The sequence below is a fragment of the Aspergillus foveolatus genome, assembly GCF_047715535.1.
Source record: "Aspergillus foveolatus strain CBS 279.81 unplaced genomic scaffold BDW70scaffold_21, whole genome shotgun sequence".
NCBI classification, from domain to species: domain Eukaryota; kingdom Fungi; phylum Ascomycota; class Eurotiomycetes; order Eurotiales; family Aspergillaceae; genus Aspergillus; species Aspergillus foveolatus.
Genome location: NW_027396085.1, coordinates 290,007 through 312,819, shown reverse-complemented (window position 1 = coordinate 312,819; position 22,813 = coordinate 290,007). Strand labels below are relative to the sequence as shown.

Genomic DNA, 22,813 nt, shown 5'->3' with positions numbered 1-22,813 from the left:
GTAGTATTCGCAGACGAAGGAGGTATAATAACAAGCATGGGCCTAGGATGAACTTTCCTTCAAAACTTTTTCCTCGTTGAATAAGCCGTTGGGATATCTAAACTGGAAAGAAACCGTTCTATGTGCTGAGTATATCTATCCTAGAGCTCTCATGGTGAGTTCAACACTAAAAAAGTTAGCGCAACCATAGTTGACCGGTTCACGAGAGAAAACATACACAGCGAATGTTCCCGCAGAAACAGGCATAGCTCTGAGTAGGGTCGGCCCAATGCCCTTCCAGAAGCCCGCGAGTCCCTCTGCCGCATACGTCTTCTTAAAGCAGTCGGTCATGCTCTTGAATTGCTGCTGCGCACCGAACCCATCACTTTGCATTTTGCTCTTCACCACGTCCATCGGGTAGCTAGACAACCATAGAGCCTCACCCGCTAGCCCTCCATACGTAGCAACCTTGAGACTGGAGATATCCTCACGCTTGACGTTGTTGCGCTTCGCATCTTGGTTCATGAGGAACTCAAAAGTCAGGAACCACACGCCGTAAGCTTGGATTTCACGCAGGTAGGTAACAGCCTGGCCGCGGTAGAGACCCTTAAGGAAGCCGCCTTGGTTTGTGAGCTTGCGAATGCAGTCGAGAGGTCCGTTGTAAAGGCGGCCTGCGCCGTGGGGCTGGGTTTGAAGACGGATACGGACATGCTCGATGGGGCCGGAGAGGAAGGAGTTTGTGATGCCTGCGAAGCCGCCCGCGAGGTAATATTGGCCGTAGCCGAGGGCGCTGTCAGCGTATTTCTTCTTGTTGAGCTCCTCCAGTCGCCGGCGCGCTTCGTGGAAGGCTCCGAATTGGACGCTAACCTGGGGTATCTGTGAGCATGAATGTAGAGAGTGTGTTGCGGAGGCTTACGCAGGCACCAATTCCAATCAGAGGTGTCAATGTTCCCTTGTAGAAAGCGAGGGGCCCCTCATTCTTCAGGATCTGGGACGCGCAGTCAAGGGCGCTGGAATATTGAGTGGTCGTTTGTAGTCGGACCTTGACGATGTCTATGAGGGGTCAGAGGTGGTACGGTAGGATGATCAATTGGGTATATTACCGAATGGTTGACCTGCGCACTAATTAGCGACTGTTGTTATATAACCCTGAAGCTCGAAACAGCGATAGTGGATTCCCCGCACTGCGTTTTCATGATGAACATGAGCAGGGCGAGGCGGCTGAAAGGGAAGAGATGACACAGAAAAGGGTGTAGACGAAGACCTCGCAGTCTGAGTTTCACATACCAAGAAGCACCTGCGCTATTCCGCCAGCTGCGCCCGCTGATAGATCCTTGATCGTACGCAGAGCACCTCCTCCTTCGTGCTCCAAGATCTCTTGAGGCTCCATTTCTGTTCCTGGATTCGCGGCTGGCCAATTGACGATGGGTCAGGAATCACTGCCGGAATTGAGTCAAGGGCAACTGGGACGAAACGAGGGAAATGATTCCTGCAAGATTAACCGGCCAGATGAGCTGCTTATCAGGAATTATCACCTCAGCGCCCGCACAGGAAAATGCGGGCCTCCGATTGGGCCGCACGTGAGTTGGAGGCGGGAAACCAAGACTGCGGCGGAGTTTTTGGTTCTTTTCCTGCGCTTTGCCGGAGCTTTGGAGATCATCCGAGGAAAACGACGACAAGAGGCCGCCAACTATGCAACGGCGGACCATTGTGCAGGTACGTTACTCAACCATCTACGGAACCGCTTGAGCTTCAAGAGTCCGCTAACGTGGGCTCTCACAGCTCTCCCGTCGTCATCCTGTCGATTGGCCTGGTACAGCCCGACTACGAAATGCTGCTATAGCCTACAATCCGCGACGATGCTTCCATCCCGCCCTTTCCAGACACAACTCCTCCGATAATTCTTCCTTTAGTAATTCAAATGACCCAAGCAGCCCCTCGACGTCTCAGAACTCGGCGCCGAAATTCGGTTCTCGATGGGCCCCCAGGCAAACATCACAGCCCGCGGCTCTCAGCCCAGACGAGCAGGCCATTCGAAACGCGTTGTTAACAAAATCCCCTACTCCTTCATCCTCGGATACAACAACTGGCTCCTCGGGATCCCCGCAACTAACGCCGAAATTCGGTCCTCGCTGGGCACCCAGGCAGACATCACAGCCCGCTGCTCTTAGTCCAGAGGAGCAGGCTATTCGCAACGCCTTGCTACCGAAGTCTTCCGGTTCTTCAACTTCGGACCCTCCAAAACAGGATAACGAGCCTGCGTCTTCGACATCGATATCGAAACCCGGTTCACGCTGGGCAGCGAGGCAAACATCACCGTCCTCCACTCTGAGTCCTGACGAACAAGCCATTCGCGACAGCTTGCTATTTAGTACTGCCCGTAAAAATCAAGAGCGGCAACAAGATGAGGCGCCATCGCGGAGATCTCCGGGGTCTCACCGCCACTCCGGCTCCAAAATGAAGGTTGGCTTCCCTCCCCCCATCGACAAGGAAAGCCGGGATCTTCAGCCCTTGAAAGAGTACGAGGTCAATGGTGGCTCAAAACTGCCGAAGGCGCTGCGCAACCAGGATTGGGTGTGCGCCGAATGTGGCTTTCGGTGTTTCGGAAAACATAGTATCTGTCCGATGTGTAAAGCGCGAAGACCTGGACTAATAAACTCATCGCAAGGAGAGCCTCGCTTTAAGGATTGGATTTGTCCCAATTGTGGTTTCACGTGCTTTGGTAAGCACAGACTCTGTCCACGGTGTAAAGCGAGGAGGCCAGCATCAAGAAATACAAATTTGGGCCTGAGGGAGCCTCCCTCTAAAGACAACATCGCTGGCATGTCTTCCCCAAGTAACGTTAAAGAGTCTGGGGGGGACACGGTTGCGGGTGCTGGTATCAACCCGACCACCGACTCTCTGGAGACTTTCGAAGGTTCTACTGGCGATTCCAACAAGGAGCCCTCTAAAATCCGCAAGAAGTTCGCCCGTGATGCCGATTCTGATGATGGATCTCGACAGTCGGCGCTCAGAAAGCATATGGAAGCGAAATTGGCCCAGGCACAAGAAGCAGGAGAAGAGGATCTTGCGCTTCGGCGGCGGCTTAAGGAGCTGAGATCTGCTAAGCGGGACAAGCAAGAGATCACGGAGCTGGAGACAGATTCATGGTCGCCATCCGCAGAGCGAAGAAAGTCTCGGGGTGAGAAACCTCGTGATGAGTATAACAAGAAAGCAAAGCGCCGAGGAGGCAATCGTGAGCGCGAGTCTGCGTTAGAAGAAGAAGAGTTTGATGTAGATGAATATCATCGCCGGCGTGAGGAGCGAAAGAAGAAGAAAAAAGAAAGACGGTCGAAGCAGGCAGATGAACAGGAATTGAGCCCGCTGTATCTTCCCGAGTTCATCAGCGTCAGCAATTTTGCCGATGTCGTTGGCATGCGGCCGGCACAGCTCGTTGAACGGATGGAGGAGATGGGTTTCGAGGATGTTTCATACAGCCATGTTCTTGACGCCGAGACAGCTGGCCTGATCGCTGCCGAATTTGGTTACGAGCCTATCCTCGACACTGGAGCCGAGCAGGACCTCACAGCTGCACCCGAGCCAGAGGACAAATCTATATGGCCGTCTAGACCCCCGGTTGTCACCATCATGGGCCATGTGGATCACGGCAAGACTACTATCCTTGATTGGCTACGCAAGTCGTCCGTTGTCGCATCGGAGCATGGAGGAATCACTCAGCACATTGGAGCGTTTTCTGTTACCATGCCGTCTGGTAAAAAGATAACATTCTTGGACACCCCCGGCCACGCAGCCTTTCTCGATATGCGCCGGCGTGGCGCTGATGTGACAGATATTGTGGTGCTCGTGGTAGCTGCCGATGACAGCGTCAAGCCGCAGACGGTTGAAGCCATCAAACATGCCACAAGCGCCAAGGTCCCTATCATTGTGGCTATGAGCAAAATTGACAAGGAAGGTATAAACCCTGAGAGGGTCAAACAAGACCTCTCAACTCACGGTATCCACGTGGAGGACTATGGTGGTGATGTCCAGGCGATTGGTGTAAGCGGGAAAACTGGCCAAGGAATGCTAGAGCTTGAAGAGGCCATTATCACTCTTTCCGAGGTTCTGGACCACAGAGCCGACCCGGACGGCTTCGTTGAAGGATGGGTTATCGAGGCCTCTACGAAGAGTTATGGTCGCGTGGCAACCGTGCTCATCAGACGCGGCACCCTCCGACCTGGCGACATTCTTGTCGCCGGCAACACCTGGGCCCGTGTCCGTACGCTTAGAAACGAAGGCGGCGTTTCCATTTCTGAGGCCACTCCCGGCATGCCAGTTGAAATAGATGGCTGGAGAGAAAACCCAACCGCGGGCACGGAGCTTCTGCAAGCAGAAGACGAACAGCACGCTAAGGATGTCGTGGAATACCGAATTGAGAGGGAAGAGACTCAGAGGCTGGGTCAAGATACGGCAGCCATCAACGAGGCCCGCCGTGACATGATTGAGAAGCGACGGAAAGAAGCTTCCGAAGAGGAAGAGCTGACGGAAGAGAAATCATCTGGTCCCAAAGCAATTAACTTTGTGGTCAAGGCGGACGTCCACGGTTCAGCGGAGGCTGTTGAGAACTCAATAACAGCTATTGGAAACAACGAGGTATATGCTAAAGTGCTCCGTTCTGAGGTGGGACCCATCAGCGAGTCAGATATTGAGCTTGCCGCCGCTGCCAACGGCCATATCGTCTGCTTCAACATGCCTATTGACACGACCATGAGTCGGATGGCACAGAACCTCGGTGTTAATATCATGGATCATAACATCATCTACAAACTCGTGGATGATGTCAAAGATACTCTGAGCGAGCAGCTGGCTCCCACGATAACACAACGTGTCACTGGAGAAGCCGAAATCGGGCAGATCTTCGAAATCTCTCTCAAAGGACGCGCGAAGACATCCATTGCGGGTTGTAAGGTACGCAATGGAGTAATCAACCGGACAAAGAAGGTTCGCGTATTGAGAGGGCAAGAGACCATCTATGACGGTAAGTACACGCGCACTCGTATTTTGCAAGAGTTGTCACTAACAGGTCTCAGGCTCCATCTCATCTCTCAAGAACGTCAAAAAGGACGTGACCGAGATGCGCAAAGACACCGAGTGTGGTATTGGCTTCGAGAACTGGACCGATTTCGCAGTAGGCGACCAGATCCAGTGCTACGAGGAAATCTCGGAAAAGAGACACCTCTAATCTTCCTCATCCCTTTTCCGATAATACTACTATTGTATTTTTATTCATTTACACTTACCTTCTTGTATAAAGCATATACTACACTGGGTTTGGTTACAAGCGAATGTACTATAGCATGGCTACCACGGATCATGAGAATAATAAAAAATGTACATCAGTTCGACTAATCTACACAATGGCGTTCTATACCAAGACAAGCTACCTACCTAGCCTTCCATCTCACCCTCCCTACCCACCTCGCCCAGTCCTGCACGTCCTCTCTCTCCAAGATCCTATCAACAGTAAACCACTCCCTTGCCAGCTCCTCATTACTCGCCATCCGATGCACAAAGCTATGGCAAGCGCGGCATAACCACGCAACACTATTTAACATCCACTCATCATGCCACCCCTTCTTTATGACCTTGTCATGCACCGCTCTGGGTATTAGATGATGATATGACAGCGGGATCCAGTCGCGCTCGCAGATTTCACACGCCGAAGCGCGTGTTTTCGCCCAGACAGGAGGTGGGCGTGTCACGGCGGGGATGTATTCTGTTAGAACTTTGTTGAGGAGCGATGGGGGCTCAAGGTCAGGGGTGTAGGTAGATAAAGTGTCGGTTATTGTGCTGGGGAGGGGGTTCGAGAGGGACTCAAGGGTTGAATGGGTCAGGGGGAGGGAGTAGGTTGTTGAGAGGGCCGGGGAGTGTTGAATTGCAGAGTAGGAGAGAGTTTGTAGAGAAGTTGGGAGAGTGGTGAAGATCTCCGTGGCCACGAACTATTCGGTACTATTAGCATCCTGCCAGCTACAGGCGGAATATGTGTATAGCGAAACTGGAAGCAATCCGTACATCAATAAAATCAGCTAGTTCTTCTGGGTTCTCTTCCTCTGCAAGCGCAGGCGTGCTGGGAGCTGAGGTTTCATCTGTGGAATCGGGATTCCCTTTTCGTTTGGCAGCCTTTATCTTGGAGGCTTTGCGCTTTGTCCTGCTCGGCATATGCTGGTTGCTTCTTGCGATGATGACGCTCGAAACGCACTCGCGAAAGACGGCGTAGTTAGATTCGGCATCCGTGGCCATGTTTAAAGGTGTTGGTATCTACTCCAGGGAGAAGACAGCAACCCAGTTAATGACTCCAGCGGTCAATCGTGGAATTGACGTGACAGTTAGACACTTGATCAGCGCTCAGGTGAAGCTATCCGCCCCGCAGCTCGTATCAGCTTCACGAGCAGTCGTTGCTGGCTAGGATGGGACCTCCCACTCGATAACCGAGATGGAAATATGCGGCCACAATGTACTATATCTACAGCATTGCCCCATCAGATAGGATCAATTAAACGGGCCAAGATTTACAGAATGTAGCAAGGCGATTGAGATGTACCGCGGAAGAATTTTTCCAAACGCTCCACGAGGGAGAGAAGAATTTGGGGTAAGTCGGCGGAAAAGTTTCTTCTAACCTTCTATTTCCCCTCCAGAAGATCCATTGAGAGATGAGGACTTCAGAGTGAATAAGAAGGTGTGATCAGTTGAGTGAAGAAAGGAAAGAGAAAGGGAGAATTCTGTGCTGTTATATAGCCCGGTGCTCACCGCCTTCCCTGCCTACCTGCTTATCGATAAGGCACCAATCAAACTTGCCAATGACATTCCGCCTCAAGTCAGCAGGCAACACTTATCCCAGACCTATAAACACTCTTGCCTGCTGTTATCTTTTGATTTGATAGAGCTCGAAGCCCAGCGTGACTGTTTGTGATGGCTTGGGATCTAAGCAAAACTGCCTGGCTTTATCCTTTGCGCGTATGCTCCTTACACCAAGCTCATGGTCTTGAGCTTCTTCGCTAATACCGATCGATTTAGGGAATCTATTACTTCGCCACACACCGATTCCTCTGGCCTCTCTTCAAAGCACGCCTGATACCAATTGTCTTGCTCTCGGCTTTCATATATGCAATCCTCTTCTTATTCGCATACTTGCCACAGGTAGCCTTCCTCGCCCTTTTCCAAGGCGCCGGAGCATGGGTCAGCGGTGCGTTCCTAGTTCTGGGTGAAGGAGCCGCCATCGTTGCCGGACTTTTCGAGGCATTCTTCGTTGATGAGACGCTTGTGGATATTTTCGATGCGGTGCTGGTGAGCGAGGGTCAAGGGGAGCTGGTCGCTGCTTCTCGCGTACTGTATCCGCAAGGCGACGATGTCGTCAAGCGACTGGGCAAGCCGACGCAAAGTGCGGTCTACTCTCCTTTCTCTCTGCGGCAGATTCTGGAGTTCATCTTTCTTCTCCCGCTGAACTTCATCCCTGTCGCTGGTACGCCGATGTTTCTCATCTTGACCGGCTACCGCGGCGGACCGTTTCACCACTGGCGGTACTTTCAGCTCTTGAACCTCACCAAGCAACAGAGGAAAGAGAGGATTCAGAAGCGGCAGTTGCAGTATACGACGTAAGTGTTGCCTGTGATTGTGAGTCTTGACTACTAACACCCAGGGCAGATTTGGGACGGTAGCATTGGTCCTCCAGTTGGTTCCTGTACTGTCCATGTTCTTCTTGATGTCCACCGCTGTCGGCGCGGCGATGTGGGCGGTCGACATTGAAAACCGACGACCCCTTCTGAGCGGACGGCCGGAAAGGGAAGTACTCTATCGTGACAATAATGATACCCTGGCATGATCTCCCGATCGTTCCGCACGGTCTGCTTTTTTTATCAGTCTATCCTATACCACTGTACGATCCCGCATGATTGAGTTGGAATTTTGACTTCGTTCCTCATCTGCGCCTCGGCTGTGCTCAGTAAAATTTGTACGCCGAAGTCAATTCGACACTAGACAAGCGTGAAACGTGCTGGACCTCCAACCTCATTTCGAGACCCTGTTGGGGCCCAAAAGGCCCCCGGTAGGCGCTGGGAATGCAATGAGACAGCGGTATTACTTCCCGAATGGTAAACGGAAACGGCAGGCCAAGACGACCCTTTTACCTTTTACTAGGAACAGATTCCCTCTCCGCCCCGGCGTCTCATTCGACAGCATCCCGTAATCTCACCGGGAATTGTGTTTCAGGTGATTCGCTCGTAAAGGATAGTCAGCCTGATGCGTGCGTCGGTATCAAATTGTGCCATGTGCTGGAAGAGGAAATATCCGGTGTTGGAGGATTCCAGTCCGTGGTGATCACGGTCTCGCACCCGAAGAACGGCCAATAATGCCGCCCGGCCATTGCTAGGCAGCCGCGCCCGCACTGCCACAAGCCCACAGGGGCAACCCCACACCATTCCCTGTTTAGTGTTAACTCAGGACCCTTGGGCATCATCATCAGTTTTACATATTATACGTAGTCTCGCCGTTCTCGCGTCTTGCCTCATGCGGCCAAGGCCTAAAACGCAACCCTGAAACTCGCGCATGTGTTTGTTATGTCGGCGTCGGGGTTCAGGGTTGGAGCTCAACGGGCCAACGGATGGCATCTATTGAGATACTTGAGAGTTCAGTGGCTCCCTGCACGCCTTCCGTTCGTTTAGGTCCAGGGCGATGTGCATTAACTCGAGAATTCGCATAAACGACGTTGTGCATTCGTGCTCATTTAGATGGTAGTATGTCTGTATTCCCAATTACTCAGGTTCGTCAGACTTGTCGATCATCGGCTCAGTGCCGGTTCGGGAGACCATCGTATTCACAAGGTCGCCTCGGCTGTACAGAGCATAATTGCATAGAGTAAAGCCTCAAAGGTCGTCTGTTGTTGGACAGAATCATGATGGAAGGCAGGAGGCCGGATGCCGGATACGGCTAAGCCGGCCCGCAGCTATCGTCGTCTCTTAGCAGCCAGGACTCGAGTCGGGGCCGTCTCGTGGTTGGAAGTAACGGAAAGCTCTCGGTGACTCGGCGACGGCTTCCGTGAGCAGTGATGGTTGGTTGAACCTTAAATCTCAATGTTCCAGAAATCTCTCATACCAAGCAACCGACTCCCTCTTCCTTCCTTTCCCTTCTCTCTTCCTCCCCGCCTTTCCCCTCTACCTTACGTTGCCTTCTACTCTTCGATTTTCCATCAGCAGCCTCATTATGCCGCTCATCATGCACTAATCGGGGTTCTCCAGCTACTGAAGCTGCCGGCGACCCACCGCCATGACTTCCACGTGAAGCACTCAAGGCTATGGAAACGGTTTCTTGACGAATTGCGTATCCATGGACCAACGAACCCGGCTGCAGAAGGCTTGCGATGCCTGTAGTATTAGGAAAGTCAAGGTACGTCGCAAGTCATTGAGCTCGCCCGATTGAAAGCTACCCCAACCAAACTGACTCGGTGAGCGTGGGGTACCTAGTGTGACACCAGCGGCCCCCCCTGTCGGTCATGCGCCAGCCTGAACATCCCATGCACTTATGAGAGACCAACTCGTCGCCGTGGTCCACCAAATCGCCATGCCGAAGCTTTTAAGAAGCAGAAGCTGGGGGAGATGCCCTACGGCGCTGCGAACTCGCCTTCCCCAGATCAATCCACACAATTATCGCCTGCTCTATCGGGAACCGGTCTTCCACCCACAACGTCAGGCGCACTATCGCTGGAATTGATCTGCTCTCTGCCCACTATGCTGCTGCTCATTGACGACTATTTTACATATATCCATCCGCTAATCCCGGTCCCGCATGAGCCCACATACCGCGCCGCGCTCGAACGGAGGGATGATCTTACGCAGAATACGTTTCTAGCCATGACGGCCGGCATGATCGGAACCCTCGTGGCGTCCTTTCCACGAAGACCGAAGATGCATATGAAACCCGAAGAAAGAGCGGCTTTTCCCCACTCCACTGCCTTGGTCAAGAGGTGCCGTGACGTCGCTGTCCAGGCGCGGGGTGCCGGGTACCTCGACCGTAATCCCACCGTTTACGACGCCGCCACCAGCTATTTCCTTGGTCTCTGCTCAGGTTATATCTGGAACTTCCGATCCTGTAGAGCCTATCTTGCAGAATGCTTGACCATGATACATGTCTATAACCTCTGCACCCTGCCTCAACCCCGTGTCCCACCCTTAGGTCCAACGAGCCCGGCTTCTTCGTCCTCGTTCCATTCGCAGGAGATTGAACCCTCGGCTAACATTCTCGAGGTCGAGCTTGGACGCCGTTTATTCTATGTAACGCTAGTCGGCTATCGAACCTTGCAGCAGATGGGGTCTCATGACTCAGCAATTCATGTGCCTCCTGAGACACCGACGGAGCGCTATCCGCCCCTACCTCTAGAGATAGATGACGAATACATCTTTCCAACCCATCTGGAACAGCAGCCGGCTCACAAGGTCTCCCGCCTAGTGGGTTTCAATGCCAACGTGCGCGTATACAGTTCCTATAATCCAATCTCGGCTTGGGAGACCGCTTTTGGCGCAGGCCAGATCTTCGATTGGGACCGGCAAAGGGTCGTCATATACGAATGTTTACAGAAAAGCAAGTTGGCACTAGCGAATGTTCCAAAGGAGCTGTCGTTATCTTTGACGGAAGGCGCTCCAGTGAGTCAGGGAGAGGATGTCAAGATGACGCTTAATAACGAAGACGCGGCTTCATCGGCGAGGCGCCACATCCAATATGAAATACAAAAGGCCAATATTTACGCTAGCCAGCTTGCGACTCGGTCTTATCTGGTCGAGAAGTACTGGAGTCTGCACGAAGCCTGGAAAATGTATCAAAATCAGAGCCGCCAGCCCACCCCCGTCAATTCTCCATTAGGGGGCAATGGTATTGACCCGACCGATCACATCAGCAATATCATGGTCGAAGAGCGCCAACTAGTGATTCGGGACCTGTTTGTCCTTCTACAATCTGTCAATGAAATCAATATGGAGCCTAACGGCGCAAGCGTTGTAAGCGGAAATGGCGACGTGAGTATATACGTCAGTACTGACTACTGCTTAGACCTCTAAGATCCGCCAGATCGCATCGACCTTATTGGACTTATCCAAGTCGTCAACAACTGCTCCAGTTACGGCAGGGCCCCAACCGCTCACCAAAGCCGAAGCGGAGGCATATTTGTCCGCATTCATTGACACCCTGGTCCGCTTGGAAGGCCTGGGTCCAAGTTCGAAGGGGCCTTCTAGTCCCCAGGCACAGGGGCGGGCTATGAGTTATCTTAGTGATCACGATCGTGATGAAGAGGAATTGCGACAATGGGCTAGTTTGAAGGCATATCAGGCCAAATTTGCCGAAGCGGGCGGTCTCCTATCTGAAATATGAGTCTCGATTATCGCTAATTCGAACAGTGAGAGTCTACGATGGGAACAATAAGATGCCTGCAGTTTATTGACTTAGAAGCATTCGAAACTGCAGATCAATTGCAGGGTTTTTCGTAGGTCGAGGGCCAACAGTTTCCGTGAAACATCCCGCCATGTCTAGTGAGAGTTGTCATCGCTCACGGTGGGTTACCACAAGGCCCGACGGGCTTCCGCGAAAGCCTGACGCGAACCGCAGCCGCGGTTCACCGTCCACGAAGCTACAACGAGGACACGATCAGCGTGGGTTCAGGCCCTTCAAGCGCCATCCGTCACTGTCTCCGCTTCAATGTGCTGGGCAGCTCCGCTTCGCAAGGCAAATGAGAAATGCAGGGTCGAAACAGCCAATTTTTCGGGCTTCGGACCTTCTCGCAAAGGCTTCCAATTGGGAATGATGTACATAGTTGCTTAGACATTATTGTGACGACGGTGGGCTGCCACTCTAGGGACCCAGACATGAGCTTTGGTTCTGAGTATTCCCAGATCAACAGGGCAAGATTTGCCGTATTTGGGACTCAAATCATACAGAAATGTATTCAGAAATCATTTACAGAAAAAACTAATCTATTCAACATACTTCAATAATACCGGTGATAACATGTACCTGACTAACTTGGGCAAATCTGAATGTCATTGAGCTAATCCCAGAATATACTTCGCAACTACCATAGTTCGCTTTGACTTTAGGCATAACAGATGCTCACCATGCTTGGCTTGAGAGGTAAAGCAAGTTCTTGGAGTAAAGATGCATGTGCTATACAGCTAGGTAGTTTACCAAAAGCACTGATGCCTATCTTATACAGGTTCCTGGAAGCTACAGGCCATATCACGCATCAGACAAGGTAACTTGCCAGTATATAACTATTGACGACCCGTCTATTCACGTTGTCCATACAGTTTCTACCTGCAATCCACGTATGAAGAAGAATAATGACGAGTTAGGTGCTTTATTAATCCATAATATTCCTGTATAACACTACTGCTACATACATGCACGTTAAGCTGGACAGATTGGAGCAGCTACACAAGTAGGAATCGGGACTGCTATGCTGTGACCGTAATAGTCTGAGCAGGCTCTCTTTCCGTAACGGTCGTCGTCACCGTCACTGTGATCGTGGCAAAACCAGGCGGCGTGCAAGGGACGAGTACCAACTCGCCATCAGCTCCCGTAGCATCGGCCCCAGTACCGCAGGCATTGACTTGGTTCTCCTGATTGATGTTGACATTGGCGGCCGTCACGGTTGCTGTTGCAGTCATTGTGGTTGTCTGGGAGACTGTGGCTGTTCTTGTGCCGGTAAGGGTGATCGTTTCTCGAGATTGAGATTGGAATTGGGAGGTTTGGGCCGTTGTTTCTGTGTTTGGTGACAGATCTGCTGGCAGTGTGGATGTCTGGACAATGGTGGAGATTATTATTACGGTTGTTGTCGAGGTTGGTTCTTCCTCTAGGACAAGGCTGGACGAGCTGAAGGGGCTTATAGTTGTAACTGTGGCTGAGACCGTACTTGTCGGCGAGGGTTCCGAGTCAAAAGGTAGTGTGGACGTTTGCACAATTGTGGATATTACTGTGACTGTGGTGGTTGACGTTGGCTCTTCGTCGGGATTGGAGTTGGAAGATGTAGGTGCCGTTGCTGGCGCCGGCTCTGACGCTGAATCAGCTTGCAATGTGGATGTTTGCACGATGGTGGAGATTTCCGTAACTGTCGTTGTAGAAGTAGGTTCCTCATAGATAGAGTTAGGAGTCAGAGTTGTAGATGTGGGCGAGAGCATGAGAGTGGTTGTTAATTCCGCCTCTTGATTGCCTGGTAATGCGGATGTTTCTAAAACTGTGGAAATTGCCGTAACTGTACTTGCAGAGGCAGGGGTCGAAGTCCAAGTCCAGACCGGCGTGGGTATAGGCGCGCGTGCAGATGTAGAAGTAGTAGGGACTAGAGGTGATGAAGATTCCCACGTCACAGCGCTCGAGCTAGATCCTCGGCCAGGCCAGAAGATTGTTTGGCTTGTGGGATGCTCCGGATCTGCGCCCTGCGTGACTATGACCATGACCGGGGTTGTCTGAGTGGTTGTTGTACGGTCACTCGTCGAAGCACTAATGCCCCATTTAGATGCAGTTTCGTCAACTGGCGCGGTAGCAGCCTTACTGGCCGGAGGGCTACCCATGTGGGCTTGTGCCTGGGTCGATAGCGTCTCCTTCGACGTTAGAGTACCGCTACCGACAAAAGGCTGAGTACTCGAATCCTGAGTCTGGGTAGAAACTGTGCTCGTTTCGGCAGGGATGATCGGTCTCGAAGTTGTGGCTGAAACCGAGGTTAGGGCATTAGATGAAGTAGGGCTGTGATGGGTAGACGTTGGCGTAGGCGAGTTGGATGGGCCACCACTTCCAGTCTCGTCTTGCCCTAGATTCGTCAGCGTAGGGGAAGATGCACTTTGAGTTGTAGCGGTAGTAGGGCTGGGTGTCTCAGTTTCGGTCATTGGGAGATCTACGACAATTCCAGTCGTCACCGGCGTGGAGGTAATAGGACTAGCAATAGTCTCAGACCCCTCTGGGAGGTTTCCAATGACTCCAGTTGGCATAGAGGTAGAACGGCTGGCACTAGTCTCAGACGGAAGGTCCTCCACAACTCCGCCTGTCACCGACGTGGCTGATTCAGGGGATAACGCGGTTGACTCTGTCGTAGGAGTAGCTGGTGTCATGCTCGTTACTGGGGTGTCCTCATCAGTTGGTATAGGAGTCGGAGAATGGGTTGCAGACTCGCTTCCCGCCTCTGTGTAGGTGGGCTGATGTGTAGCAGGAGTATAGTTGGGCCCTGGAGTAACTGGGATGACAACCAGTGGCATGTCATTATCGTCGTCATCTCTGGTCATGAGGAAGTGCGTTGAAGCGCGCCAAGCGGTAGAGGCCGCTTCCAGTGCGTCATGCTCAGCGATTAGAGGGGGAGTGAAGAAAATCGGACCAGCCGAGCAAACAGACAAAAGCAGAGAGAAAAGGAGGATCATTGCAAGGAGGTCGGAAAAAGAGCGTAGGCGGCTAACGGACTGAGCGAGCGTGAGCATCGCAGTAGAGTGCGGCGGTCCCTTTATGGTATATTAGCAGGAGGCATAGTGACTTGCGATGCTAGAAGAATGAAAGAACAAGAGCCAGTGACAAGGTAAAAAGAAGAAAGAAAAAACATAAAAGAAAGAATGTAGCGAGTAACACGATGGCTGGTCTTTCCGGTCATGGGGACGGACCTTTTATGCACCGGAACGTTTTGCAGAGCTTGTAAGCTGATTGCCTGGGACCCCATCTAGATCTGCAGAAGCTGGAGCAGCCTCTACTGGCTATTGTTAGCCTGTAGCTGGCGTGGAACGGTTGGCTACCAGGAAAGATGCAGTGGCGCGCGTCAAAGGCTCGATCGAGGTGTTGCAGAAACTCATTGGCGCTGAGAGTTGGCGGCGCCAACTTGAAACGCCAAAGGTGCAGAATTAGAAAACAATGGAACTAGGATGTTTGTCAATAACGCATATTATTAAGATCGAGTGGTCCTGCTAAAAGCTCGCGTGGACATCATTATCATCACAATCACCTCGCTCATGCGGTGCTCAAACAACGACCGTAAAGGGCTCGTCAACCCCCTCGAATGCCTCGATTTGCCCATTGAGGCCCTTAGCATCCCCGTAATAATGGAATCGGTAGACTCCAGCTTGCACAGGCCGAGGACTACCCACGGCGTAGTAGTCGTCCTCTATCTCCCATTGCAGAGTCACCTCACTGTACCCTAAGACGGTATTGGTCCTCTTCCACCGATACACAAGACTCCAGTCGCTGTCAGTCCGCACTGTTTCCCAATGCCCGTCGTCTGTCTGTCGCTCGACAGCTGCAAAAGTCGATTCTAACCGCAGGTTGTTCCTTGGATTGGCACCGATGAAAGTGGCGCTTGCTACATCGCCCCGTGCATATCTGGCATTCCCAGCGGACGTGATAATATCCCCGTACGCTTTACCGATCGGATGACCGTCGTACACGACGGAAGGAATGAAACTCAGAGATTTATCGGTGTTGATTGGCGGCTCAATTCCTGATGGCTCAGGATATAGACCCGCTGCTCGGGCGGACTCATCAAGATAAGGTAGGTAAGTCAGCGTCAGGTTAACGTATGCTGCCAGAGTGTTGGGTCCATAAAGTGTCGAGGCTCCCTCATAGCGCTGCCGGCTATACTCCTCCTCTGTAGTCACATAATGCGCATAACTGTTCGCCGGAGACCCCAGAACTACCAAAGGGTCAGAGATTTTGAGTATGTCCGTTGCTGAGTCTGCAATTGCCTCTCTCCACCGCCGTCCAGCCATCGTCGTAACTTCGCTCGTGGAGGTTACGATAATCAGCTGCCCGATACGGTGGAGTTGTATGTCTACTATATTCGGAGTCCAAGCATAAGGAAGACTCATCTCTCCCACGTCCAGCAAGACGTCTTTAGGTTCTTGGCATCTCCTTTGCTCAGGCGTCGGAGTGTGAAGAAATGCACGAGCTATATACCATAGGGGGTTACGCTCTGCAGGTGTGGTGTCATTCTGAGTAAAGTCGAAATATCCAGGCCAGTCAGTCGTCCCCGCAGCAAAGGAGAATCCCAGAGCAGCCGAGCATGTGCTCAGAGTGCTGGAATTGAAGGGTGATTGAAAAGTGTAGCCCTTCAAGTCCTCGAATAGATGAAATGAGCTGACCTGGGAGCTTTTACGAATCTGAATGGCGTTGTTATCCATCTGGCTATACAATTCCTTGGCAGCCGAGTATTGACGGCGTCCAATCTCAAAGCAGCTCTTCGCGCCGTAACTGTCTTCGCGGAAGAATGGCCCGCGCCCATGGCACGTGGCGCTTTGCCCTCCGCATGTACTGTCAGAGTAGCGGCATTCTTCACCAGATCCATCTTCACACCATGCCCCGAGGATATTCGGAGACGTATCGCCAACATTCGATTGGGAGAAACCAGCCACGAAGTCATCGGCAAATCTTGAATCATCCTGTACGCTTCTCTCAAAGAGCCACGCAGCAACTCCCTTGTTGTCTCCACTGGCGAGAGTGTTGTTGCCGTAAAGGGACGTGCCATGCACAGGGAAGAACGTCAAGACAGCCATTGTTTTGTTGTCATTTTCTCTGTCAAATCTCAGAAGCTTTAGCGTCTTGTCAACATTGTGAGGGTATCGCGCCTTCTCCTCTTCAGGGTTGGCATCGTAAGAGTATGGGCTTCTGTTGATGTTCGCGTCTTCGACGTCTATTGTACCGAAAGTAATGCGCCCAGGCGCAAGGCTCTCATGGGCTCTCCGGATGGACAGCAGTACGCCGTCAACTACGGCATTGTAGCTCTGTCTATCAAAGCCTTTATTGGGAATTTGGGGCAGTAAATAGTTATACCAAGCGCCCGGGCCCGAATGGGAGTGTGTTCCTGTGAGAGCGAGATTGTGGTCCCCATACCTGGAGTAGTCACTCCCCAGTTCGGCGAGACCTTTTAAAACTCCGTCTCGAACCCCAGTATCCCCCGTCAGGGTGTCAAGGACTATATAGATCCAGGTCTGCTCGAGGTTGTTAGGATTTGCCACAATGAATGCTCGCGAGTACAGCCTATTATGAATCAGCGCGTTATCGTGGACCGCGCTATACTCTACACATTGAGGCTTTAAGCCACATACCTTTGGCGTAGACCCGTCCCAACTTGGTCGAGGTCGGCATATCCACCGAACCCTACCTCGACAACAGGACTAAACATGGCGTTAGTGATCCCAAGCAATACACGCACAAGGATCGAACCTACCCAGTTATATCCGCCTTTCCGGCACCCACAACGAAGATGTTATCGTCCGCAACGTAGTTTGACGATCGATCATGCCATTGCAGATTAGCTTCGAACACAGGGGAGTCGTCGAACCCATGAAGAACGGAGATCAGTTGCAGCAACACCGCGGCAAAGATAAAAGTTCCAACAAGAGCAAGGTAGAGTCTGATATTCGCCATTTTCAGTGCGCCAACGAGGACGTCAGCCTTTGTCAAATACTGGCAACAAAGACTACCACCCAGCGGCAACGTAGGGCGACTAAGATTATTTAACTTGCTTAAATGCTTTTGGTCAGCGCAAGGTCGAGGACTGAGCTTTGACTGTGCCTGAACGCGGGCCGGAGGATTTTTAAGCCCCTCTTGAGTTGAGTGAGGGCGGATGGCAGGAATGCGTGATTGGCGTTCAGTTTGTTGAAGATAGCATCGAAGCCTGAACCTGCTTATCCCCCGGTTCAGATTGCATTCGCGTTCCTTCTGATGTGTTTTTATTGGTGCACTACGAAAGCTCCGCGCCGTAAACAGAAGGATTTATTAAGAAGCGAGGGTCATCTGCTGATCTCCTGGCCTTGTGCGGAGAAATGCGCACTGAAGGCAGTGGCGATCTTCAGCATGTGCTGTCGCCGACTGGCATACCAAAGCGGAACTGCATATTCGTCAATACCGGAGCCAATCAAGTACAACAATCAAACGTGCTGAGACATGAACGTACTAGAGTGGTGCCTCAGCAAACGAAGCGCTGTGAGATTTGACAGTATAAAGTACTATACTGGCAGCGCCGATTAGAAGACGATGATCTCACCGAGGCCCTGATACCTGCAATCTGCGGGGCGCCCGCCTGACTGGATGGAGCCTTGGTGCTAGATCGTGCCTTCCCGATTTAGACGTAAGTCCCCGCACATTTTATGTTGGGATAAGTTTCTGCATTCTGGTTTTAGTAATCATGTACACGTGATGACTAAGCATCCATAGACAAGCTTCGAACATTAATCAAACTGGAGTAAACTGCCATTATTACCTGAGCCATTCCGCTATCATATTTCCAGTCTCAAAGCAGCCAACATAGCTATTCACGATGCCTTTGGTCGATGAATCCCACGACTCTCTCCCGTGTAAGAGACTTTGTGCGAACTTTTGAGAATCGACGGCCTAACGCGGTGCAGATATCGATGCAACGCCGTCTGCTGAGGCTCGAGCTCACGCGGAGAAGTTGATCGCGTCGGAGCTTCCATCAGATTACCAGACCTCAGTCCATCCCTCAATTCCCGAATTCCCCGAGCCCAAATTCTCGCCCTTGATCCAGCAGGAAATCGAGCGAAAGGCAGCTGGTCTGCCGTTGACTGGAGGAATCGATTTAGCGCGTTACGAGGCCCCTGAGCCACCTACTCGCTCCGCGGATTCCGCTCCCAACCTCGATGAGTGGCGGCAGACGCTGCGTAGAGCCTACACTGCTAGTTCTCACTTGTCATCGCGGCAGGAGAATCTCTCGCTTCTAGAAGAAAGCGGCAAAAATGCGTGGTTGATTGGAAACTCGCAGTTGGAGGACATACTGAGGGCACTTGAAAAGGAATTGGCAGAGACCAAGGAGGCAACAGAGAGCGTCAACAAGCAGCGAAAGATTGCACAAGAATCTTGTCAGGGAGAACTCACTGGGCTGGAAGAGTCATGGCGACGTGGTGTTGGTGCCATTCTTGATGTGGAACTTGCCGCCGAGGATCTGCGAATGAAGATTCTGGAGCAAAGACGGCAACATGCTCAGCAGCAGGCGCGGTAAAAGTGGCATGCCATGAAATCGGTTCCGAGAATGCCCACTTCCTCTATGCTGTGGTCAGCTTTATTGTCGGGTGAAGTCGAACAGTCACTTTGAGACCTTTCCAAGATTATTGGCCTGAATTGCCCGGGCGCAGTTCGAAGCCTTATCACGGTCACCTAACCATAAATCTAGGCCAGTTTTCCCATATTGCAAGATGCTTGGAAGCGCTGCAACTACCGGTGACACAAAGGTTGCAACGATTTTCGTGTCTCATCGCTTTGCTCAGTCTGTCAGATTCAATACTCGGAGACTAGAGCTTCACAAACCCCGCCAGTTGTTGCACAGTGCCGATCTCAACGCTGGAACGGCTCTCGGCTCACTGGGCGCCTCTACCGGCTTCTGAGTGTACTTAATTGGGGGTTGGTCCTCTGGTAGGGCTGCACCCGGCTATTCTCACAATAGAGGTTTCGGCGGTAGCCAACTAGTTCTGACAGTAATCAAGTTGAATAATGATATGTCACTCGCACTTTTCCTAGTGTGAGTACCATTTGAAGTCACTACAACTAATGAGCCTAAGTCGCTGGTAACATAATTACGGGTTGAAGGGTTGGCTCAAGATTCATTGAATCGCCATCTGCCCACGAGCCATATCAGTACGGCCTTACCTTCCCCATAATAGCAGCAGCTCCCTTTTCCACAGCAAGCTGGTTCCAATGCACCAATTCCTTGCAAGCCCCATCTAGCGAAGTCAACGGTGGGTTATACCCCAGCCCCCCATCTTGCGGATCCTTTCTGGCCCGCCCATCATCAACAATAAGATGGGGATTCGAAATGGCAAAAACCGCCGGCTGTAGTCTCCTCAAGTCGCTCGTGATTTCAGGAAGCCAGGGAAAGTAAAAGAGACGCAGAAGGACATACCACTCGACGAAATGGGACAGTATAAGCATGATAACGGGAGGCACGTAGGGGAATCGGACGGGCGTTGTGGCCAGCGTTGTCATGAGCAAATACAGATCGCCAAATGATACAGCTGGGTTTGGATCTGTGACGATGAAGGCGTCCCCGCCGATATTCGGTAGGGTTGATGGGGACGCTGTATGTTCGATTAGGCGTTGCTCATAGAGGAGATGCGCAATCGAGACGTTTTCGGCATTGACGAGGTTTTGGATTACGGGGTGGAGCCAGCTATGAGAGTTAGGTCTGCTTAGGGCTTTGCTGAGGAGGACAGGGGGGTTAGGATTCTTACGTTGGACCGCCGCCCATCTTCAGGTACAATCCTATAATTGTTGCGCTGGACTCGCTACCGACGCCGGAGATCCCATTCGCGGGTCTGATGCAGCCCGTGCGGAAATTGGTCTTGATATCGTCGGCTGCACGAACGAGGGCTTCCGCTTCCAGTTTGGAGATGGCATACGTGCCGAAAAACTCGTCATGTTCTTTGGGAGGTTCGGTTTCATCGCTGAGGACCTGGACGGCGTGCCGCGGCGTTTTTGCCCAAGGGGAAATCCAGAAAGCGGGCCGCCGCATACAGACGGAGCCAGAAGACGTCGAGATGAAGCAGCTAGCCCCGGCCGCTTTAGCGGCCTTCAACACGTTGACAGTCCCGCCAACATTCACCTTGCGGACCAAGGGGAGGAAAGCCTTGTGGCGATCCGCTGGCCGAATTACGGCAGCGTTGTGGAAAACAGTCAACGGCAGGTCGGCCACTGCGCTGGACCATGGTTGCGAAAACGCACTCTGCACTGCAGCCTCATTGACAATGTCCGTTTTCACAAAGGTCACACCGAGATCGAGAAGGTCATGGCGCGGTGGCTGAAGATCCAAGGCCCTGATAGCTGCCGGGCCTTCCCCGCGAGCTACGAGATGCGAGATAATCCAGTTGCCAACGAGCCCTAGATACTGGTAAGCGGCTGAGACTTCACGCTGCCGGGACCGCACTCATGCAGCAGGTCCATGAATTGGTCCCGGCTCAAGATGATTGGCAACGAACCAGAACCCCCAACAACGATATAGCGCCGGCCCTGTTTCGGGGGCAGGCTTTTGGTAACATCAATCGGGCTCTGCACGGCCTTTTTGTATGCGGCTTTGATCTGATCGACGGTCCAGCGGTGGGGCGATAGCCTGCGAGCCTCTTCAGGGACATTGTACATGGCGTTATTCACATGGTTGAGGTAGATGAAGCCAATTGCAGCGATGCATAGCGCGACTACAGCCAGCATAAAGGGCAGATTTTCATGAGCTAGTGGAATCCGTCCGTCCAGGCCGATCTCGCAAGCACTTCACGTACGATATTTACCGGCCTCAGGATCCCCCTGGCTCGAACGATTCGTTGAAGAGCGACGGAAAAATTATAGGAATCGAGTCGGCCTTCTGAAGCCGGGATCGAGCATTTAAGAGCGATGATCTTGTCGAAGCGAAGCGGACAGAGCGGACCATGCTCGTCGGCTCGGTTAGAGAGCCCCTTCGCTTAGGACTGGTCCACTCGACCGCTCGCGCATCCAAGATTATTGTTCTGAAGAAAGATCCAAGAAGTTTAAGAACTAAGCGAAGGAGACAAGCTAGCCTTAAAAGCCGTTTCCCCTCAACTTGGCGTTGGTGTTGACCCATTTGGACTTCAAAAGATAAAAGAAAATAAGAAGTTAAAAAAAATAAATAAATAAATAAATATCGATGATAGCCAGGAGTGCATCAAGTTAATTGAGTACCTCATCAACAAAGAGACTCTGGACTGGAATTGCAGCCTTCCTCGTTGAGCCGCGCCGGCTCTGAGGAAGCCCCCTGGTCCAGTGTTTAAAATCAAGCAGATAAGATATAAGTTATATTATATCATCAACCTGAACCTTGCGGGGTAAATGTTTGTTTTAGCTGCTGGGAACGACTACGCGGGGATACTGGATTCAAACAGACGACCGAGGCAGGATGGGTCCGACAAGAGAGCGCAGACCCCGGGATCTATAATGTCATATGACGAGAAAGAATCATGAGGATGAGGTTGGCCAAGCTAACAAGCTAAATTGGCGTTCCCGGTCCCAGACTAGATGAAGCCAGACTACGCCCTTCGTCTACTGAGTACTACAGAGTCAGGATACTGTAAGTTGCACAGGAAGTTAACTAGCGGAGTCGAGCCAGAAGAGCAATGCACGTGACCACCCCGGCCTTCTGGCCGAATGCGAGTCATGCAGAGGCTGGAGACCGGGCCTTCGTACCCAGTTAAGTCTACCCAGAAAACCGGTCGTCCAGGGATGGGCTTTGTTAGACCTCGTGTTGCAAAGTTGTTTGTCGGTGCTGCACTTTACGGAATGCAGCCTGCGTCCAAAGCAAGCAGGAGCGTGGGTACCCAAGCACAGTTGCATGAGTCAACGGCGCCTGGTCTCGGCATGATTCCGTGCTGCCAGAGCTGGCCTGACTTGGCCTGACTAAGGCCATTCGAAGGCCATTCTGGACTGGAATTGCTTGGCTTCGGGAAACCGGCACGGGGCAAGGGCGGCCAGCCGCAATCGACGTCTCTTGACTGGGCGAATTCCCTTGTCTTTACGTTCAGGGGCCGGATGCGGTATCCTTAGAAACATGGAATTATCGTACTGACAGTGCCAAGCAAGCTCCTTCAGTCTATGCTCTTGCTCTCCATGCTAACCATATGCTACTCATATTGAAAGACGATGTTGAGAACTGGATAATTAAACAGGATTCCATCCATGAACCGTACCGAAGTACTCGGTACTCAAAGTATGTACTCAAAGTAACAAAACAGACTCGGCTATCCCCCGTGGAGTCGGCTTCTTCCTGCTATGGTGCCAAAGGTGGATCTTGTGGCCTTTGATTTTTCAGTCCATTCAGTCCAGTCAGTCCAGAATCCAG

General features: G+C 51.9%; 9 protein-coding genes across 9 annotated transcripts; 4 read left to right on the top strand and 5 right to left on the bottom strand.

The window, feature by feature from the left end:
- Positions 1–24: 24 nt before the first annotated feature.
- Positions 25–1,485, bottom strand: BDW70DRAFT_135486 (putative mitochondrial carrier protein (Ymc1)). The gene is made up of 5 exons (XM_073736690.1): positions 1,267–1,485; positions 1,083–1,094; positions 896–1,032; positions 218–846; positions 25–166 (listed from the first exon to the last, which is right to left on the bottom strand). The coding sequence occupies exons 1-5, from the start codon at positions 1,367–1,369 to the stop codon at positions 136–138; spliced, it is 912 nt and encodes a 303-aa protein (XP_073596458.1). The 5' UTR covers positions 1,370–1,485; the 3' UTR covers positions 25–135.
- Positions 1,486–1,671: 186 nt separating this feature from the next.
- Positions 1,672–5,200, top strand: BDW70DRAFT_159611 (translation initiation factor 2; the record flags this gene model as incomplete). Its single annotated transcript, XM_073740723.1, has 3 exons — positions 1,672–1,695; positions 1,762–4,996; positions 5,049–5,200. 3 exons carry the CDS (start codon positions 1,672–1,674, stop codon positions 5,198–5,200), a joined length of 3,411 nt encoding a protein of 1,136 aa, XP_073596457.1.
- Positions 5,201–5,247: 47 nt separating this feature from the next.
- BDW70DRAFT_135481 (HNH endonuclease) lies at positions 5,248–6,677 on the bottom strand. The gene is made up of 3 exons (XM_073736689.1): positions 6,560–6,677; positions 6,031–6,481; positions 5,248–5,957 (listed from the first exon to the last, which is right to left on the bottom strand). The coding sequence occupies exons 2-3, from the start codon at positions 6,256–6,258 to the stop codon at positions 5,403–5,405; spliced, it is 783 nt and encodes a 260-aa protein (XP_073596456.1). The 5' UTR covers positions 6,259–6,481; positions 6,560–6,677; the 3' UTR covers positions 5,248–5,402.
- An 80-nt stretch (positions 6,678–6,757) lies between these two features.
- On the top strand, positions 6,758–7,970 carry BDW70DRAFT_45511 (EI24 domain-containing protein). Its single transcript, XM_073744047.1, has 3 exons — positions 6,758–6,972; positions 7,033–7,610; positions 7,660–7,970. The coding sequence occupies exons 1-3, from the start codon at positions 6,928–6,930 to the stop codon at positions 7,835–7,837; spliced, it is 801 nt and encodes a 266-aa protein (XP_073596455.1). The 5' UTR covers positions 6,758–6,927; the 3' UTR covers positions 7,838–7,970.
- Positions 7,971–9,136: 1,166 nt separating this feature from the next.
- On the top strand, positions 9,137–11,963 carry BDW70DRAFT_135476 (uncharacterized protein). The gene is made up of 3 exons (XM_073736688.1): positions 9,137–9,396; positions 9,474–11,000; positions 11,053–11,963. Exons 1-3 carry the CDS (start codon positions 9,337–9,339, stop codon positions 11,368–11,370), a joined length of 1,905 nt encoding a protein of 634 aa, XP_073596454.1. The 5' UTR covers positions 9,137–9,336; the 3' UTR covers positions 11,371–11,963.
- Positions 11,964–12,400: 437 nt separating this feature from the next.
- BDW70DRAFT_135474 (uncharacterized protein) lies at positions 12,401–13,315 on the bottom strand. The gene has a single exon (XM_073736687.1). It carries the CDS (start codon positions 13,170–13,172, stop codon positions 12,450–12,452), a length of 723 nt encoding a protein of 240 aa, XP_073596453.1. The 5' UTR covers positions 13,173–13,315; the 3' UTR covers positions 12,401–12,449.
- Positions 13,316–14,984: 1,669 nt separating this feature from the next.
- On the bottom strand, positions 14,985–17,385 carry BDW70DRAFT_159606 (neutral/alkaline ceramidase; the record flags this gene model as incomplete). Its single annotated transcript, XM_073740722.1, has 3 exons — positions 14,985–16,995; positions 17,064–17,132; positions 17,186–17,385. 3 exons carry the CDS (start codon positions 17,383–17,385, stop codon positions 14,985–14,987), a joined length of 2,280 nt encoding a protein of 759 aa, XP_073596452.1.
- An 892-nt stretch (positions 17,386–18,277) lies between these two features.
- Positions 18,278–18,976, top strand: BDW70DRAFT_159605 (pre-mRNA-splicing factor SPF27 family protein; the record flags this gene model as incomplete). The annotated part of the gene is made up of 2 exons (XM_073740721.1): positions 18,278–18,314; positions 18,366–18,976. 2 exons carry the CDS (start codon positions 18,278–18,280, stop codon positions 18,974–18,976), a joined length of 648 nt encoding a protein of 215 aa, XP_073596451.1.
- A 629-nt stretch (positions 18,977–19,605) lies between these two features.
- BDW70DRAFT_149962 (putative 3-beta hydroxysteroid dehydrogenase/isomerase family protein) lies at positions 19,606–21,105 on the bottom strand (the record flags this gene model as incomplete). Its single annotated transcript, XM_073739095.1, has 3 exons — positions 19,606–20,140; positions 20,202–20,847; positions 20,946–21,105. The coding sequence occupies 3 exons, from the start codon at positions 21,103–21,105 to the stop codon at positions 19,606–19,608; spliced, it is 1,341 nt and encodes a 446-aa protein (XP_073596450.1).
- Between the last annotated feature and the right edge of the window lie 1,708 nt (positions 21,106–22,813).

Bases quoted from the DNA above. Each gene is read 5' to 3' on its own strand.
- BDW70DRAFT_45511 (XM_073744047.1), top strand. From the start codon at position 6,928: ATGGCTTGGGATCTAAGCAAAACTGCCTGGCTTTATCCTTTGCGC. The intron at 6,973-7,032 runs GTATGCTCCTTA...CGATCGATTTAG, and splicing joins CCTGGCTTTATCCTTTGCGC to GGAATCTATTACTTCGCCAC. The intron at 7,611-7,659 runs GTAAGTGTTGCC...CACCCAGGGCAG, and splicing joins CGGCAGTTGCAGTATACGAC to ATTTGGGACGGTAGCATTGG.
- BDW70DRAFT_135476 (XM_073736688.1), top strand. From the start codon at position 9,337: ATGGACCAACGAACCCGGCTGCAGAAGGCTTGCGATGCCTGTAGTATT. The intron at 9,397-9,473 runs GTACGTCGCAAG...TGGGGTACCTAG, and splicing joins GTAGTATTAGGAAAGTCAAG to TGTGACACCAGCGGCCCCCC. The intron at 11,001-11,052 runs GTAAGCGGAAAT...ACTACTGCTTAG, and splicing joins AGCCTAACGGCGCAAGCGTT to ACCTCTAAGATCCGCCAGAT.
- BDW70DRAFT_135481 (XM_073736689.1), bottom strand. From the start codon at position 6,258: ATGGCCACGGATGCCGAATCTAACTACGCCGTCTTTCGCGAGTGCGTT. The intron at 5,958-6,030 runs GTACGGATTGCT...AGTACCGAATAG, and splicing joins AACTAGCTGATTTTATTGAT to TTCGTGGCCACGGAGATCTT.
- BDW70DRAFT_135474 (XM_073736687.1), bottom strand. From the start codon at position 13,172: ATGCTCTCGCCCACATCTACAACTCTGACTCCTAACTCTATCTATGAG.
- BDW70DRAFT_135486 (XM_073736690.1), bottom strand. From the start codon at position 1,369: ATGGAGCCTCAAGAGATCTTGGAGCACGAAGGAGGAGGTGCTCTGCGT. The intron at 847-895 runs GTAAGCCTCCGC...CAGATACCCCAG, and splicing joins TGATTGGAATTGGTGCCTGC to GTTAGCGTCCAATTCGGAGC. The intron at 167-217 runs GTATGTTTTCTC...TAACTTTTTTAG, and splicing joins TCTGCGGGAACATTCGCTGT to TGTTGAACTCACCATGAGAG.